The sequence below is a fragment of the Onthophagus taurus genome, chromosome 7, assembly GCF_036711975.1.
Source record: "Onthophagus taurus isolate NC chromosome 7, IU_Otau_3.0, whole genome shotgun sequence".
NCBI classification, from domain to species: domain Eukaryota; kingdom Metazoa; phylum Arthropoda; class Insecta; order Coleoptera; family Scarabaeidae; genus Onthophagus; species Onthophagus taurus.
Window position 1 is genome coordinate 6,008,286 of NC_091972.1, and position 18,359 is coordinate 6,026,644.

General features: G+C 28.1%; 4 protein-coding genes and 1 long non-coding RNA gene across 7 annotated transcripts; 3 read left to right on the forward strand and 2 right to left on the reverse strand.

The window, feature by feature from the left end:
- The first annotated feature begins 144 nt into the window (after positions 1 to 144).
- Positions 145 to 2,272, forward strand: LOC111418844 (ubiquitin specific protease 14). The gene is made up of 6 exons (XM_023051535.2): positions 145 to 307; positions 487 to 665; positions 744 to 966; positions 1,020 to 1,195; positions 1,247 to 2,036; positions 2,092 to 2,272. Exons 1-6 carry the CDS (start codon positions 292 to 294, stop codon positions 2,178 to 2,180), a joined length of 1,473 nt encoding a protein of 490 aa, XP_022907303.1. The 5' UTR covers positions 145 to 291; the 3' UTR covers positions 2,181 to 2,272.
- A 758-nt stretch (positions 2,273 to 3,030) lies between these two features.
- LOC111418820 (S1 RNA-binding domain-containing protein 1) lies at positions 3,031 to 6,032 on the forward strand. Its single transcript, XM_023051500.2, has 7 exons — positions 3,031 to 3,699; positions 3,754 to 3,989; positions 4,044 to 4,185; positions 4,235 to 4,415; positions 4,475 to 4,754; positions 4,850 to 5,049; positions 5,108 to 6,032. Exons 1-7 carry the CDS (start codon positions 3,166 to 3,168, stop codon positions 5,995 to 5,997), a joined length of 2,463 nt encoding a protein of 820 aa, XP_022907268.2. The 5' UTR covers positions 3,031 to 3,165; the 3' UTR covers positions 5,998 to 6,032.
- Positions 6,029 to 12,008, reverse strand: LOC111418821 (protein VAC14 homolog). 2 transcript variants are annotated; one of them, XM_023051502.2, is made up of 14 exons: positions 11,751 to 12,008; positions 11,551 to 11,698; positions 11,257 to 11,487; positions 10,857 to 11,198; positions 10,674 to 10,797; positions 10,442 to 10,543; positions 10,250 to 10,389; positions 10,067 to 10,193; positions 9,914 to 10,010; positions 9,680 to 9,854; positions 6,799 to 6,917; positions 6,658 to 6,737; positions 6,447 to 6,600; positions 6,029 to 6,394 (listed from the first exon to the last, which is right to left on the reverse strand). In XM_023051502.2, exons 1-14 carry the CDS (start codon positions 11,849 to 11,851, stop codon positions 6,232 to 6,234), a joined length of 2,103 nt encoding a protein of 700 aa, XP_022907270.2. In that variant the 5' UTR covers positions 11,852 to 12,008; the 3' UTR covers positions 6,029 to 6,231. The 2 variants fall into 2 exon arrangements, with proteins under 2 accessions (XP_022907270.2, XP_022907271.2); XM_023051503.2 differs by having other exon boundaries at positions 10,442 to 10,537; positions 11,751 to 12,003.
- A 964-nt stretch (positions 12,009 to 12,972) lies between these two features.
- Positions 12,973 to 17,021, forward strand: LOC111418822 (uncharacterized). 2 transcript variants are annotated; one of them, XM_023051505.2, is made up of 5 exons: positions 12,973 to 13,120; positions 13,700 to 13,954; positions 14,021 to 14,215; positions 14,270 to 14,401; positions 14,454 to 17,021. In XM_023051505.2, the coding sequence occupies exons 1-5, from the start codon at positions 12,995 to 12,997 to the stop codon at positions 14,754 to 14,756; spliced, it is 1,011 nt and encodes a 336-aa protein (XP_022907273.1). In that variant the 5' UTR covers positions 12,973 to 12,994; the 3' UTR covers positions 14,757 to 17,021. The 2 variants fall into 2 exon arrangements, with proteins under 2 accessions (XP_022907273.1, XP_022907274.1); XM_023051506.2 differs by having other exon boundaries at positions 13,730 to 13,954.
- LOC111418904 (uncharacterized) lies at positions 15,225 to 18,311 on the reverse strand. Its single transcript, XR_002706871.2, has 3 exons — positions 18,122 to 18,311; positions 17,875 to 18,061; positions 15,225 to 17,346 (listed from the first exon to the last, which is right to left on the reverse strand). It is a non-coding gene; the product is annotated as an uncharacterized lncRNA (long non-coding RNA).
- Positions 18,312 to 18,359: the final 48 nt, after the last annotated feature.

The window sequence follows — 18,359 nt, forward strand, 5'->3', positions numbered from 1 at the left end:
AAGTAATACAAATTATTAAAATAGAACTTTTTAACAAGTTCCCGCAGTTTTCAATCGGATACCACTAGTAATCTTATTTTTTAAGAATTTAAAATTTAATATTTTAATTAACAAAACGTGACAATTAAAAAATTAAAAATGACGTTTATGGTTGCCAACGTTCAACCAATAAAAACTGTGATAACAACCTTCCCGGATTTTTATTTTCTATAACACAAAACTCAACTAAAATTAGTGAAAAACCTAACTTTTCGATAATTCCTTACAGTTCTCAACCCAACGTTACGGAAAATGCCTGCATTTAAAGGTAAATAATCACGTTTTGTAACCTAACCTTACTTATGCCGGTGACATTTCCATTTACATACACAGTCCTTTTATTTTTTGCTTATTCACGCTACCTCACGCTGAAAACAAAGAGATGTTTTTGGGAACAAATTCAGTTATTTATCGTCACTTAATAAAACAAGATGTGTTCTTCTTTAGTTAAAGTTAAATGGGGGAAAGAGACCTATCCGGACATTGAAGTTAACACAGAGGAACCTCCCATGTTGTTTAAAGCTCAATTATTTGCTTTAACTGGGGTACAACCAGAGAGACAAAAAGTTATGCTTAAGGGTGTTACATTAAAAGATGAGGATTGGAGTAATTTCAAGTTAAAGGATGTTAGTTGAGTTCAATAAAACAATATTAAAATAAAATATGAATTGATTTGTTATATATGTAATTTTTGATGGTTTTAGGGTACTACAATTTTACTTATGGGTAGTAAAGAGGAAGATGTGCCTGTAGAACCTGTTGAAAAAACGAAATTTGTTGAAGATATGAATGAAAGTGAGTTAGCAACAGCACTTGATTTACCAGCAGGATTAACAAATCTTGGAAATACATGCTATATGAATGCTACTGTTCAATGTTTAAAGACTGTTCCTGAGTTGAGAGAAGCTCTGCAAAGCTATCAAGGAGGTAAGATGATTAAATTTGATTTAATTTTGGGTTGTAACAAACATTTTTTGCAGCTGTTATGGCACAAGGTGGAATTGTTCCAGCACATTCAATAACAGCAGCTTTACGAGATCTTTATTCGAGCATGGATAAAGGAAGCACAATTCCTCCTATTATTTTATTACAAGTACTTCATTTAGCCTTCCCAAGATTTGCTGAAAAAGGTGAACATGGAAGTTTCACACAACAGGTTTTTTTATAGCCCAATTTTTATATTCTTTAATAAAGGAATTGTTTTTAGGATGCTAATGAATGCTGGACTGAAATGGTGAGAATGCTTCAACAAAAGCTACCTGCTAAAAACAGCACAAGTACTGAAGGTCATAAATCGTTAATTGATCAATATTTTGGAGGAAGTTTCGATGTCGAATGGAAATGTTCTGAAACAGATGATGAACCCCCTACAAAAAGTAAAGAACAATTCTTACAATTGAGCTGTTTTATATCACAAGATGTAAGATATATGCATTCCGGTTTACGAAATAAACTCCAAGAACAAATTGTAAAAATGTCTTCAACATTAAACCGAGACGCTGTGTATATAAAAACAGCAAAAATTAATCGATTACCCGCTTATCTTACCGTTCAATTTGTTCGATTTTATTACAAAGAAAAAGAATCGATTAATGCAAAAATCTTGAAAGATGTTAAATTTCCTATTGATTTTGACGCCTTTGACTTATGCTCGCCAGAATTACAGGAAAAATTAGCTCCAATGAGACTCAAATTTAAAGAACGCGAAGATAAATTAGTTGAGGAAGCTGCAAAAGTTGGAGAGAAACAAAAAAATAAAGGAGATGGAAAAGAAAAAGTTAAACCGAAATACGCCCCATTTCATTTCGATGATGATTTGGGTAGTAATAATAGCGGATATTACACTTTACAAGCTGTTTTAACTCATAGAGGACGTTCATCTTCTAGTGGTCATTATGTCGGTTGGGTTAAACAATCTGATGATGTTTGGCTTAAATGCGACGATGACAAAGTTTCACCTGTTACATCTGAAGATGTTTTAAAATTATCTGGAGGAGGTAATTAAAAAATTAAAAATGTTATAATAAATTATTTTGTTTCTTTTTTAAATAGGGGATTGGCATTGTGCTTATGTACTTTTATATGGCCCACGTTTATTAGAATTAGATGAAGCACCTATAGAAGAAATGATCACAGAATAAGTTAAAACAATAATGTTTATTAAGATATTTAGCTTTGTATCTTCTTTTTTTATATATAATTTGGCATTAATAAACAAGTTTTTAAAAATTTATTATTGTTCTTTTATTGTAAATGTTTAAAATAATGCGTTCACCAACTGTTAAGTATTAGAAAGGAAGTCTAAATTGTTAGCAACATTTTTGATAAACGCAATCCCATTTGAAATGTGTTTGTTAAACGGTCGTTTTAATAAACGTGCAACTGGCAGACGCAAACAGTTCAAAACCATCAAAGAAAGATGTAACATACATAAAGGATATAGTAAAATGGACAAAAGTAAGAAAGAAAAGATGGAAGGAGCATGTGGAAAGAGTGAATGAGAGGAATTTGGCCAGAATATGTATGTATGGACGACCAAAAGGAAAAGATCACCAGGACAACCGCCCAAGAGATGGGCACAGCAGTGGTCATAGATAATTTGGTTCTCCTCGTCTGCGGAGTAAAGTCCAAACATGAGCCTTGACAAACAAGGATGCAACCCCAGTCGAAATTCTCTAATGAACGCACTCAAATATTCCTATTAGATGAGATTAAAGATTTTTTCAACCTTTATTTTTGGGTTTATCGACAAAAAGACATAAAATTTGATTATTTTAATGTACAATTTTTTATTATATCACGTTTGACATCCAAATATGTAATGCATGGCAAATGTAATTCGGTATGAGGAAAATGTAACTTTTAATTTATAAATTTTAAAATTAAACTACAAAATGATTTTATTTTACATTAATGATGTTATACAATAAAAATAAAACTTAATAATTTTTTTTTAGACTTGGTATGTTGCCATCTATTGAGTTTGATGTTAACTAGAATCTGTCAAATCAAACTGTCATGCATTAAAAAATTTAAGCCTATTATTTTAGAAAGTATCGTTAATGTTAATAGTTAATATAACAATATAAACAATACAGAAGATAAGTTTTAAAAGTTATTTCAATCATGAACAAAACCACAAAAATTAAAAATGCTTACCCACCTAAAAGAAAGAGAGAAGAAAAAGATTGCGATTCAGAAGATTCACCAAAAATTAAGAAATCAAAAACATCTCTAAAAATAACAACAAAGGCTAAAAATGAAGAAGGAAAATTGAGCAAAATAAGTAAAAACATAAAGGAAATAAAAACACAAAAGATTAAGATAGCAACAAAAGAGAATCAAATCAATGATAATTATTGGAAAGATTATGAATTAGTTGCAGAACGCCAAAGTTTAGATATTTCAGTTGCAAATAACATCATTGATATGTTTAATGATGGGTGTACCATCCCATTTATAGCGAGATATCGAAAACATGTCACTAATAATATGACACCAGAAACACTGAGGGAAATTAAACAATGCTATGAAGAGATTACCACAGTTAAATTGAAATCTCAAACTGTTTTAAAAAGTTTACGAGCTGGTAATCATTTGCAACCTGTTTTACAAGACGCGGTTTTATCAGCAAAAACATTAGAGGAACTAGAACACATTGTATGTTTTTATAAAATGAAATCTTTTACAATTATACATTTTTATTTTTTTCAGTATGCCCCTTATAAAGTAACAAGTAAAAAAACATATTATGATAGAGCTAAAAAGCTTGGATTGGAAGATCCTGCTATAAAGTTATTAACAACAAATCTTGAAGTAGATTTAAAATCATATGTGAATAAAAAAAATAAAGATTTAGATACATATGAAAAGGTTGAAGAAGGATGTATTCATGTTATTGCACATATTATTGGGACAAAAGTGGATGTTTTAAATTATATAAGGGAATTGTAAATTAATCCATTAAAATCAAATCAATTTAATATAATGCATTATTTTTGTAGGAGAGTTAATGGAAATTTTACAATTGAGGTGAGAAAAAAGAAATCGACTTCAAAAACTGATGAGAAGAAATCTAATGAAAATGAAAAATTTGAACATTATTATGAATTTAATTCGTGTTCAAAGTATATTAAACCACATCAAGTAAAACATAGTAATAACATGTAGAGTGATTGAAATTTATTTTTATTAGATTTTAGCCATTAACCGTGGTGAACAGAACAAAATTCTTTCAATGAAAATATTAGTACCTGATTATATTACAAACAAATTCAATAAATGTTGTTGGGATATATTTGGCCAATATATAACATCATCCTCAGTTAAAAAAACGATTTTTAAAAAAGCATTAAATGATTGCTACAAAAGATTAAGTAATAAAATAAGTTCAAAGAAAATTTTTCAACAAAATTAATTTTTCAAATAATTTTAGTTCAACCATTGCTGATAAGAGAAGTTCGTTTAGAATTAAAAACTGTAGCATCTAAAGCTTCTTTGAACGTTTTTTGTGATAATCTTAAAGAATTACTTCTTATGAAATCTGTTAAAGGAAGTGTAATTGCTGGAATTGATCCTGGGTTTACTCATGGATGTAAACTTGGTATTATTGGAATTGATGGATCATTATTGGATTTTTGTACTTTATTTCCTTTTAAAGGACAAACTGGACATAAAGAAGAATCAAAATTAAAGGATTTATTAGTAAAACACAGGTTCAAAAACAATTTTAATACACTCAATTCTGTTTTTACACAAAAAATTAGCGTAAAAACAGTAATAATATCATTTTTACCTTTTTTTATTTTAGTTGTTCATTAATAGCATTAGGAAATGGTACAGGTTGTCGAGAAACAGAAGCATGGCTTTCAAAATTAATAGAAAGGAATTTTTTTAATCCATTAAACATACAATATACAATAGTTAATGAAAATGGGGCTTCAATTTATTCTTGTAGCAATGAAGCTAAAAAAGAATTTCCTAATCTTGATCCAAACATAATAAGCGCCGGTATTTTTTTAATTTTTAATCTTGTTTTTACATATTTATATATTATTTATACATTTAGTTTCAATTGCTCGAAGAGTACAAGATCCTTTGGCGGAATACGTAAAAGTCGATCCAAAACACATTGGAGTAGGAATGTATCAACATGATTTATCAAAGAAGTTGCTTGATAATGCTTTGGAAGAAGTAATATCCGAATGTGTTAGTTTTGTTGGTGTGGATGTCAATACATGTTCAGATTGCTTATTAAAAAGAGTTTCTGGTTTATCAGAAAAGAAAGCCCAATTAATACTCGATTATCGTAAAGAAAATGGGCCATTTATTAATCGAAAACAAATCACTGAAATAAAAGGAATTGGACCGAAATGTTTTGAACAATGCGCTGGATTTTTAAAAGTAGCACCGCTTTCAGAGAAAGATCGAAAATCATTTTATAAAAACCCAAAAACAAATCATTTAGATATGACAATAATTCATCCAGAGTCTTATAAAATAACTATAGACTTATTAAATAAATATAAGTTAAAATTAAACGATATAGGAACTGAAAATTTCATCAAACAAATCGAAGATATTAAAAAAGATTTTAAATATTTTGATTTAGCTCAAGATTATAAAACTTCTGAGCATACATTAAGATTAATTTTAGAAGCTTTATCTAAACGTTTTGATTATGATATGAGAGATGAAACAGCCAAAGTGCCATTTTTCAAAAAAGGATTAACAAGTATTAATGATTTACAAACTGGACTCGTTTTAAAAGGACGCGTTATAAATAATACACATTTTGGCGCATTCATAGATATCGGAGTTGAATCGAGAGCATTACTTCATTGTACTAAACTTAATGGTGAAAAAGTTGGGATTGGTGATATCCTTGAAGTTAAAGTTATTTTTGTTAACGTATCAAGTCGTAAAATAAATTTAGAACTTATTCGTAAAGTGGTTTAACACAGTTTATAATCAAATAAAATTAAATGACTTAATGTTGTATAAATTTATTTATATATAATATTTATATTTCCTATAAATGTACATGAAATACTGTGTATAAATAAGATATATTACGAGATCTAAAATAATTAGTTTTTTTTGTAATCTTATATTGGCAAAAAATTAATAAACTAATATAAACTTTTTTATCAAATTGATTTTGGATCTCGCTAAAAATGTATACATTATTTTTCACAATTCAACAATTTTTTCGTTATTCGCAGATAATTCTTTAGTGCGTTGTCCTTTTTTAAAATTCTTATGATTATTTTGGACGATTTTAAAATGTTTCAAAAGTTCCGGAAAATGTATGTGTTGCATTCTTTCAGGTACAGGTTTAAGTTCCGCTTGGTTTCTAAAAAAAATAAAGTCATAAAAAGGTTTTAATAAATTAAATTTCAGTTTACCTTTGGTCACAGTGTAAATGTAAACTAGGAATGCAAGAGAGTCGTGTTTGTAAAATTTGAAACGCTTCTGTTTGCGGTAAAAGCATTAATAAACCGTAAAGTGCTCGTACGAGACATTCATCAGCTGGAACTTTTAGTAATTCCAAACGTAAATCTAAAAAGATATTAAGTGTTTAATATATGGTGTATTATTATTTTTTTTTTAACATACAAGCAAAAATTGGAGATTCTATTAATCGTACTAATTTATCAATTTCTGATAATAAATTTTTTGTCACTTCTAAATCACCACTATAAATATATTAAGAATTTATACCAATTATTAAACATTAGTTTTAATTTTAAAGGATACAATAACATTATAAGATCACAAACATGATTATAACATTGCGATAAAAAGCAAAGAGCCACTGTTGCAACTGGATTATGACACCAAGTTTTGTATAAACAACAAAATAATGAACAGCTTTCCTATAAACAAAAATATAAAAATCATTAATTTTATTAAATATAGAAAAATGTAGTGTTTCTAAATTGATGCGAAAGATTTTAAGGTGTGATTTTAGTAAAAAATTATTTTTTGTTCAAAACTTCCAAATTACAACCCTCTAAAGTTAAGGGAAAATTGTTTTTGATCTGGATAGGAAACCCTTTGACCATCATATTCAATGAGGATAACTTGGCTCTTCACTTTATTTAACACTATGCCCCTCTCCTTTAGAATTTCTGACCACTGAAGTACAGCCTGTTACAATTTCCTACATCATCTGCATATATCATATTATTTTAAGGTTACCTCCTTAATTATTGATTAAATCAAAAAAAATTGTTGACAAAGTTTGTTTAGAATTGTTTCAGAAACAATTTTTGTTAACATAATTTTTTTCTAACTTGAAATTTTAATTTCCCACTGAACAATATGCTACAAAAATTAATATTTTTGAGGTTACATCGTTATTGTTGATTTAATCAAAAAATTTTGTTAACAAAATTTGTTTAGAATTACTTCAGGAACAGTGTTTGTTAATACAATTTTTTGCTAATTTGAAATTTTAATTTCCCTTTGAATAGTATGCTATCAAAATTAATTATCTCAACAATTATTGTTTTTATTAAAAAATTTTTTAAATAAAATTTGTTTCAATTTCGATTTTGAATCAATTATCTTAATAAAAAATTTTTACATCTCTATTAATTAAGCAACTAAGTATAATTATGTATAAAACGTAAAAATTATTATTTTGAGGTTACCTCCTTAATTATTGATTAAATCAAAAAAAATTGTTGACAAAGTTTGTTTAGAATTGTTTCACGAACAATTTTTGTTAACACAATTTTTTTCTAACTTGAAATTTTAATTTCCCACTGAACAGTATGTTACAAAAATTAATATTTTTGAGGTTATATCCTTATTGTTGATTTAATCAAAAAATTTTGTTAACAAAATTTGTTTAGAATTACTTCAGGAACAGTGTTTGTTAATACAATTTTTTGCTAATTTGAAATTTTAATTTCCCTCTGAATAGTATGCTATCAAAATTAATTATCTCAACAATTATTGTTTTTATTAAAAAATGTTTTAAATAAAATTTGTTTCAATTTCGATTTTGAATCAATTATCTTAATAAAAAAATTTTACATCTCTATTAATTAAGCATCTAAGTATAATTATGTATAAAAACGGAAACACTATTATTTTGAGGTTATCTCCTTAATTATTGATTAAATAAAAAAAAAATGTTAACAAAGTTTGTTTAGAATAGTTTCAGAAACAATTTTTGTTAACACAATTTTTGTCTAACTTGAAATTTTAATTTCCCACTGAACAGTATGGACAGTATGCTACAAAAATTAATATTTTTGAGGTTATACCCTTATTGTTGATTTAATAAAAAAATTTTGTTAACAAAATTTGTTTAGAATTACTTCAGGAACAGTGTTTGTTAATACAATTTTTTGCTAATTTGAAATTTTAATTTCCCTCTGAATAGTATGCTATCAAAATTAATTATCTCAACAATTATTGTTTTTATTAAAAAATGTTTTAAATAAAATTTGTTTCAATTTCGATTTTGAATCAATTATCTTAATAAAAAAATTTTACATCTCTATTAATTAAGCATCTAAGTATAATTATGTATAAAAACGGAAACATTATTATTTTGAGGTTATCTCCTTAATTATTGATTAAATAAAAAAAAAATGTTAACAAAGTTTGTTTAGAATAGTTTCAGAAACAATTTTTGTTAACACAATTTTTGTCTAACTTGAAATTTTAATTTCCCACTGAACAGTATGGACAGTATGCTACAAAAATTAATATTTTTGAGGTTATACCCTTATGGTTGATTTAATCAAAAAATTTTGTTAACAAAATTTGTTTAGAATTACTTGAGGAATAGTGTTTGTTAATACAATTTTTTGCTAATTTGAAATTTTAATTTCCCTCTGAATAGTATACTATCAGAATTAATTATCTCAACAATTAATGTTTTTATTAAAAAATGTTTTAAATAAAATTTGTTTCAATTTCGATTTTGAATCAATTATCTTAATAAAAAATTTGTACATCTCTATTAATTAAGCATCTAAGTATAATTATGTATAAAAACGGAAAAATTATTATTTTGAGGTTACCTCCTTAATTATTGATTAAATCAAAAAAAATTGTTGACAAAGTTTGTTTAGAATTGTTTCAGAAACAATTTTTGTTAACACAATTTTTTTCTAACTTGAAATTTTAATTTCCCACTGAACAGTATGCTACAAAAATTAATATTTTTGAGGTTATATCCTTATTGTTGATTTAATAAAAAAATTTTGTTAACAAAATTTGTTTAGAATTACTTCAGGAACAGTGTTTGTTAATACAATTTTTTGCTAATTTGAAATTTTAATTTCCCTCTGAATAGTATGCTATCAAAATGAATTATCTCAACAATTATTTTTTTTATTAAAAAAATGTTTTAAATAAAATTTGTTTCAATTTCAAATTATTATTTTGAGGTTTTGGGGTGTCCCTTTCTTCTGTAGTGGTTTCCAAACCTCTTATCTTGGCACCTCATCAAACACTCTGCGTTTGATTCTGCATATCTATGGCAAAGAAAGCTGGACCGCAAATATAAGGGATATCAGTAGGGTTAAGGCATGAATGAGAGTACACAACAGCTCAATATGCCTTTAAAATGTTTCACATCAATTTAGAAACACCTGTATAAAAGAAATAATCAAACCTGAGAATCTAAATTTTTAAGTTTAGTTCTTAATTCAAATAACTCTGATGATGTAAGTAATATAAAATTAAGTTGTTCAACCATTAAACTTGCAAACTTTAAGTTAGATTCAATAAGTAAAATTTGAGCTAAAGTTCGATAAATATCTTCAGCGTTTAATAAAACACATAATTGTCTACAAATAAATAAATAAATTAAGTCAAATAAGATGTGTATAAAAAACTTGTAAAAAACCTTATAATAAATGATCCCTTTTCTTCTAAAAGGGCACTATTTGAGCTAAATGATTGTAATAAAGTTATTACAAATTTGGAATAATATGGACTGGGATCTAAATCAAAAACAGAAAAATTAGTATTAATTTTTAAGGTAAAATAAAAAAATTACCTTTGGTTTCTGTTGGCGTTGATATTACTTCGGAAATAACAGCTAAACATTGTTGTACAACTTCATCAGCCGGATCAGAAAGTGTTTTTTGAAGAACAGGAAATAAAATATCTATAAACTCATACATCTAAAAACAATAAAAAAAAATTTAAATAATAATTAATATGATTATGTATTTTTTACTTTATGAGGTAATTTTTTATACAAATGCAGTATCCACTTCAAAACAGCTACTTTTGTTTGAACAGAATTATGCAACAAATAATCCGTTAAAACCTCAACTACTTTTGGTAAATTTAATTCATAAATTTTACGATCTTCACCTTAAAACACATTAATAAATCAAAAATTATTTGTTTTATTAAAAAAACTCACTCTCTTGAATTTCAGTTTGTTGTTTAACTTTCTCCTCTTGAAGTGAAACCAATTTTTCCATAATGTAATTTACAGCCTCAGCAGTTTCTTTGATATCTGTTACTGGATTAAGGAGAGAAAAAGAGGTTTCAATCATGCAAAAATATTTAATTGAAGCAGTGCATTATTTGTTTATTTTTTTTAAATTAAGTGCATGCAGCGTATGTTTTAAAGAATAAAAAAACAAGGATACTTTTACGATCGTCCGATTCATAAGCTAAACAAGGTAAAACCGCCATAAATATTCCAGACATATGAGGCAACATTAAAACTCCAGATAATTGTACAAACTCTTTAATCCATGTTATTGCAGTGTACTAAAAATAAAATTAGTTTTTAGGAGTATTAGAAACCATTTTCGAAACTTTAAAATTACCTGTACAATATTATCACTTTTATCTTGTGCATGTTCAATTAAAATATTAATCATACTACCAAAATCTACTCTACTAGGATTTTGTTTGATGCTACGTAAAAACTCTCCCAATACCGTATCACACATTTTTTTAACTTCAAGTACTGGATCTTCTAATATCCTAAATAACCCATCTAACATTTCCGGTAAATAAATAACTAGATCTATATCCGGAACAGCATCCAATACAGAAATCCATGATATAACAAATTGCCTAGCAAAAGATTTTTTTGTATAAATTCGTTCGCGAAGCAATGGCATAAAACCATCCAAATCAAATGAATTACTCTCAGTTACAATATCCTACAAAAATAGTATCTATTAATAACAATAATATAAAAAATATTAGTATTTACATTACCTTTAATAATTTATCTAATAATTCAGAAGCGTTTTTTACATCTTGTTCAGGATCTGTAGATATTTTACATAAGGCATTAAAAATTGCAGCAAAATGTGGGAGAACAGCCCCTCTTGCAACTTTAACTACATTATAAAGTGATTCACAAGCGTAATATCTAACTCTTAAATCGGCATCGGAAAAACAAGCTAAAATTGGTTTTATAAGTTCATCTGTATAGTCAGCGGAAACCTATAAAAAATTGATGCCTAAAAATCTCCCTGGAGATTACAAAAAAATTAAAATAATCTTTACCTTTCCTAGCGCAATTGAACAAGCTGCAAGACCGATTAAACCACCTTTTTTAGCATTCGGATTTTGTGACGTTGCAAAATCTTGTAAAACTTTTAATATTCGTTTGATTTGAATTGTGTTTTTAGTAAGTATAAACTCTTTCACCATTCTAAAAAATTAACAAAGTAACGAATCATTTTAAGAGGCGTTTTTCTAATTACTTTTCGACTTCTAAGGCTGCAAATTTTCTTTTCTCGTAGAGTTTGTCATGTAGCGCTTTCACACACGCTAAACTTAACGGCGCAAAATCTTTTTCCGACATTTTTATTACTGAGATGAATTAGTTTGTTTACAAAAATTAAATTAGTTCATTAAAGTTTTTACTTTCGTAGACAATTTAATCTAACCTATAAACAACTGTCACTTGACATTTGACAATTAGTGTGTGATTGGTTGCGATTTAAATGACAATTAAATTGTTGTGATTTTAAACTATTAATATAACTTGGAGTTTAAATACGATGTTTGGGTAAAATACTTTAATTTGTGAAAAGTATTATATTATAACATTAACGTAACTTATCTTTACTGATTTAAAATTAATTTGACATTTTATTGTGAAGTTGGCTCCGTTTTAAATTTACTTAATACTTGATATTTTTATTGATATAAATTATTTCTCATTTATGTATAAATTAATTTCTTTAGTATTAAAAAAACATATTTTTTGGGTTGTATGATAATAATTTGAAATAAAACCCAACAAAAATATGATTTACAAATTGAATGACGGTTCCGCCCTCTAGCGAATATCAGAAGTGATTTTATAAAAAAAAAAATTAAAATAACCAAAAATGTATAAGAAACTAAATTTTTGAAAATAAATTTCGATTCATATTCCGTAATTTAACGATCGTTTAAATAAATAATACGACCCGATAAAAGGTATTCCCTTGGCGTGTAACGAAAAATTGTAATTGACAAATAATTCACCTCACGTCATTTCAGTGAATGTAAACATGGCGCAGTGTTTTTGGCGTCTGCGATAACTAGATAAAAAAAATGCGTTTATGATAAGTGGGTTTTAATTTTTTTGGTTGAGGACAACGAGTAAATACAACATTTAAGACCTCATCAAAAATTCTGTAGGTACGAATTTATAAATATTCATTCATCCCCCCACCGTTTCAAGTCGATTTTCTAATAATTGACTTTTAAGACCCTCTCTCCAACAGTAGGTCAGTAGTTATTTGTATTCGAATAGAAATAAATAATTCATAACTCAAATTCTCCCTTTATTTCAAGTAGGTTAATACAATTTTTTAACTAAATTACTTTTATGAAATTAATTTAAATTTTTTATTATTTTTTTTTATAGGTTATAATCTCGAACTTGAACCCTTGGTGTATGGGCACTATGGATTGGGGACGGGCGAATGGGATGAAGTGGTAGTGTTGGTGGGTCATGCAGTCTGATACAAGCAGATACATCAACTCGGTATCTGATTTGTACGGAGACGACGAAATCGAACTGTTACTGCAAGACATCACAGAACTGGAGCCTCAAAGTTGTAAAGTGGAAGACATCCAGGTATAATTAGCATAGTTGTTTCATAAATATCAGAAAATAGGTGCACCAATGTGTAAAATGTGGGTCGTTTTAGATTAATTGCATGGAAATACAGTGTGTTAATTAATTAATGTACCCGACGTCATCATTGCAAGTATGCAACCAATATCACAGTATAGGTGATTGCAAATACGATTTGTGATATTGGTTGCATACTTACAATAATGACGGCGGGTACGATAATTAATTAACACACTGTACATATTTCTAGTCATTAAAATTATGCTTGAATGTTATTTTTGCATGCTTTCAAATGTATTTTTTAGGTTGTTTTATTTTAATAAAATTTTTTAAAGTTTTTTTATTTTATTTGATTTATATCTTTGCCAAACTCCTTCAAGGTATGTATTATTTTATTACCATGTTCAGATCTTTATTTATTTTTTGGTTGTATTTACAGAAAAGCACGAAATAAAATAAAGTTATAAATAAGTACAGGTAGTGAAATATTTTTTTTTCTTTTGGGGGTCGTGTATGGAAGTGGTGTATGATGAGAGATCGATGGCACTAAGTGTGTGTTCCATGTCCGTGTTGTTGCAGGCCGGGGATGGCATGAGTTCTGTGTTGCAGGATTTTGAGATAGCGGGCAGCAGGACGGGAGCACTGAGTGCTGATTGCGCCGCTGGCGGATGCGAGTGCGAAACACCCCTTGGCACCATCAACTCCTGGGACTCGCACTCTCACTACCGTAGGCGTCCCGCTTCCCCCGACATCTCCCTTTATTCAGGCGTTATCGTTTATTGTGACCACAAACATCTCAAGACACCTACCGGAGTTGTTAAAGTTTTATTAGTTGTATGTAAAAATTGTATAAATCAAATTGACTTATTTTTTATACATTTTTTATTGTTGTGATTTTAGATCACAACAGTGGCTTGTTTAGCGTGTCTTTGTACATCCGGTACGGTTAAGGTAGGTCTCTTTATGTTACCCTTAGCCGGAAGGTTGCGATTGATGATGTTCGTTACCCTGCTCAGTATATTTGTAACATGTGTTCTACTGTTCCTTGATATTTCACAAATGGTGTATTTGTTCCCGTTTAATTGGGGAAAAGTGGTAAGTTAAGTATTACATGTTCAATAAAATAATAATTCCTTTCTTCATTTTTAGAATACATATTTATATTTATGCCTTAGTGTATCGTTCCTTATAGTCTCATCATTGATCTTCCATGCAATATTCCTTTCTGGGGCCTTAACATGGGTACCCAAATGGACTCATCAACAATTATTAATAACTGGGGTAAAAAATTGTTTGATAAATAACCACAAGTTTGTTGAAACAAAATTTTTAGTGTTTGGGATATGTTTGTTGTCTGGAATCATTAATAATAGCGCTCATCCAAAAATGGACAAAAGGTCCATACGAACCTGTTGCAGAAGACCCTAGTTTAACATTACAAGAACGAAGGCCTTCGACGTCTCAAGAATCAGATAATCATCGACAAGTTAATCAAACGACACACAATTACAAACCGATTGTAAGATACCCGGCGGCGGTGGCGTCAACGTCGAGGCAACAACACGACTCCTCTAGTTATTTGGACGACGTGCAACCGTGCTCTTCGAAAAGTGTGGATCAGTATAGGAACGTATGATAGTACTCGGTTAGAACCAGTAGTGACCTAACGATAGTTAGCCTTCGGATCGGTCGCCTATTGTGTCTGTGTCTGCAATGGACGATAACGGCAGCAGCTTCAAGTGCTTAATGAATTCGAAAAGAAAAAATAAGTAATAATTGTGTCTTCGGATTAATGGAAAAACCTTCCGAACACCCCATTTCAAATCCTTAACAAAAAAATGAGTGTTTTCAATTCAATTCCGAGAAATACATATCTCTTTCACTTCCTAACAATACTAACATAAAAAGAAAAATGTATATAGACTCCACAGAAAGAAATTAGTTTTATTTTAATGATTTTTTTTTTGTATAATTCTTTAACGTCAGTTTTTTAAACTTTACAGTCAGTTTCATCTTATAAATCTTTTAAAATATGTCCAAACACAAATAATTAAGTTAAATTAATACTGTTTTTATTCTTGTGTTTTCTCTTCGTTATGTATTCTGATTGGGACTTTTTTTTATTATATTCTCGGCCCCATATTCAGGACAAATCTTTCCTGAGTCAGAGATCTAAGAACTGAACTAGTAGGTCTAGGGGGACTTCTCAGTCCCATTTGAGACAGATTGATCTGTTTGAGTTTGTTTTAAAAGATTTTTAAGATGAATTAGATAATAAAATTACAATAAAACAGATTTTTTAATAATTATTTTAAAAGTTCGTTAAAGGATTAATGATGGTTGTTTAATTATGTTGTTGTTATTAAAGTTTTAAATTATTTTATCACAGTTTTATAAAAACACCTAATATCATTGATCTGAATAAACTTAAATAATCATGTTCCCAAACACAAAGAAAAAGTAAAAACATAATTAAGATATGCTCTACATACAAACATATGCACTTAATTCAATAATTTCCTGTATGTACAGGTGTTTATTTTTTAAGCTTGTCTCTTAATTAATTAATTGGATATAGAAGAATTTATTTAATACATAAATACTTGGAATTGATAGTGTCAAAGTAATAACGCCGTAGGGGATTAAAAAATAAACACCTGTATAAAGTGTACTTCTTTATTATTGTAATTTGTAATAATATAATCATTGTCATACAAAAAAGCATTGTATAATGGATGAGAAATTGAAAACGAAATAATAAAAAAAAAATTGTAAATTGTATTGTCAACGCGAATGTAGAGAAAAAGGAAATGGTAAATCTATTTTTCTTAGTAAAAAAAGTTGTTTGAGATTCTTAGGTTATAAAAAAAGATGATAGAAATGTTTTGATATAATAATTAACGGTCCTATTAAGAAAATGCAAACTTCATTGATTCCATCAAATTTTATTTCAATACTATATTCAATATAAAAGAAGAAAATTAAGTTTAAAGTTATGTTGCACAGGAGAAAAGACTCTTAAACTCGTATAATTAAATATTCCTCGATAGATATTATGTACTTGAAAGCTTTAATACAATTATTGATTGTTAACGATTTTATGGCACTGTTAGAAAATGCACAGAAACAACACAAACTCACTATATTTAGATGGAATCAATGATAAATTCGTCGATTCAGGTTTTAGTTTTTTAGATTATGAATTAGAATACAGTCTTCTAATCAATTGAAACAATTTTTGCAAGTGTTCAACAGAATAAGTAATATTTCGAGGGCAAGATAAAGATTTAAATAAAAAAACGAACTTTTTATGCACAAATATAAACTAATAATAATAATATAAATAATTTTATAAAAGATATAGTTGTGTTGATAATTTATAGATTGCTAAATTGTTAAATACGAAAAAAAAATAAAGATCATTGATATTCTTGCAATTTAAAAAGAAAAGAATCTGGACGTCGATCCACGTTGTACACAGGGTGATTTATGGAAAAACAAATAAAAGTAGATTCAGAATGAGAAAATATACCTCACAGTAATCAGTTTTTATCTATCGTTCCCTTTGTAGATTTTGTAAATCACTCTGTATCGTAGAAAGAAAACAAACCAGAAGATAGTTTCTAATGAAAATGTACTGCCAAAATTCCGAAAAAATATATATAATGAATAATATACATCTACGTGTGTGAGAAAATCACAATTTTCTCTAGGTGTTTCAGTATTAATTTTTGGATACCATAGCCGTTTTTGTTTGGTACCAGACAATCAGGGCAAGTTGACGTGAATTAAAACAATTTAGATTCGATCGTTTTTACGTAGTGTACAATGTTTTAATCATTGTGTTCTGTATAGTGTGATTTTGTATACAAATATAATGAAAATAAATAAATAAAATTAATTTTGACATTTAAATTTCAAATTTAAAAGATAATTCAAATTTCTCCCGCAAGATTTATATCCATACCGTTTTCGTTTGACAATTATAGTTATGAATGATTTTCTAACAGCATGCCCACAAATTATCTTACATGATGCCCCCCGAATCTTCACCAGAACGATATAGAAATACTTACTGGTATTTCCGAAAATTTACTTTTACCTGCTGGGAAATAACATCTCCGTCTCTTAAATCTTGATAACCTAAAAGCTCCATTAATTGTTTCCTAGTAAAATCTTATTGAGTACATAATTTATTCGAAAACAACTTTTTTCTATGTCCTAACCTAAAAAAAAAAGCCCCAAATTTGTTTACGTTTTGAGGCGCTATCTATAATTAACTGCGTGAATTTCATCGTTGTCATAGCAACCGTTCAAATTTATAATGCCCGCGTTTTTGAAACCAATCAACCGCATTTTTAATAGCGTTGTCATGGTAACCGAACACCACAACATTCATAACGTCACGATTTCGTTTTAACCTCAAAAGTTTACTTTTTATTAATTAAGATAAATTGCTGTGTTTGTGTTTTTTGTTAGTTTTAGTAGTTAATTTAAGGTAAGATTTGAATATTTACTACTTGAACGATAGATTAATGTTTATTGTGTGGCAAATGCCAATTTTTTTTTCAAATTTGTGACCTTGCATGGTAATTTTGAATTATATTAAGATTTTTTAAACATTAAAATATTATATTTGACCAAGTGTATAATATAATTTCGCGCCATTGAAGGTTAACATGAACACCAAAGAACAGGTGTTTGGTGTAGCCAGTCAAATATAAGACTGTTGTAACCAGTTCCACATCACTTACCTATTTATACCTTTATATCTGGAATTTAGGACGTAGGAATGAATGATTTCTTTTTGTTAGCTTCGATCAATTTATATTTCCTAATGATTTGTTTGCTTCACCTGTGTTTTTATAATTCCGCACCACATATTGTGTAGCAGAGGTGCTTCATTATTTTTACGATTTCACGCAAAGATTTTCGTTTTATCTGAAATTTTATTATTATTTTTCTTTGTTCATTTGAAAGTTCGGTTGACTTTCTACCCACTTCCAATTTTCCGCAATTTTTATAATAATTTTGACTTTTCAACTTTGAAGATTTTTCAACACACCACAACATAACACTCAAAATTGTGACAAAACACGTCTAAAATCTTCTATAACAGCAGTTATCTACACAAAAATATGCACAATTTTGCGACCTGTTCGAATACGGTTTTTGCTGTCAATAACAAAAATCTATTGTAGCTCCATCTGTTGAAGAAAAATGTTGTTTAAAAAAAAAT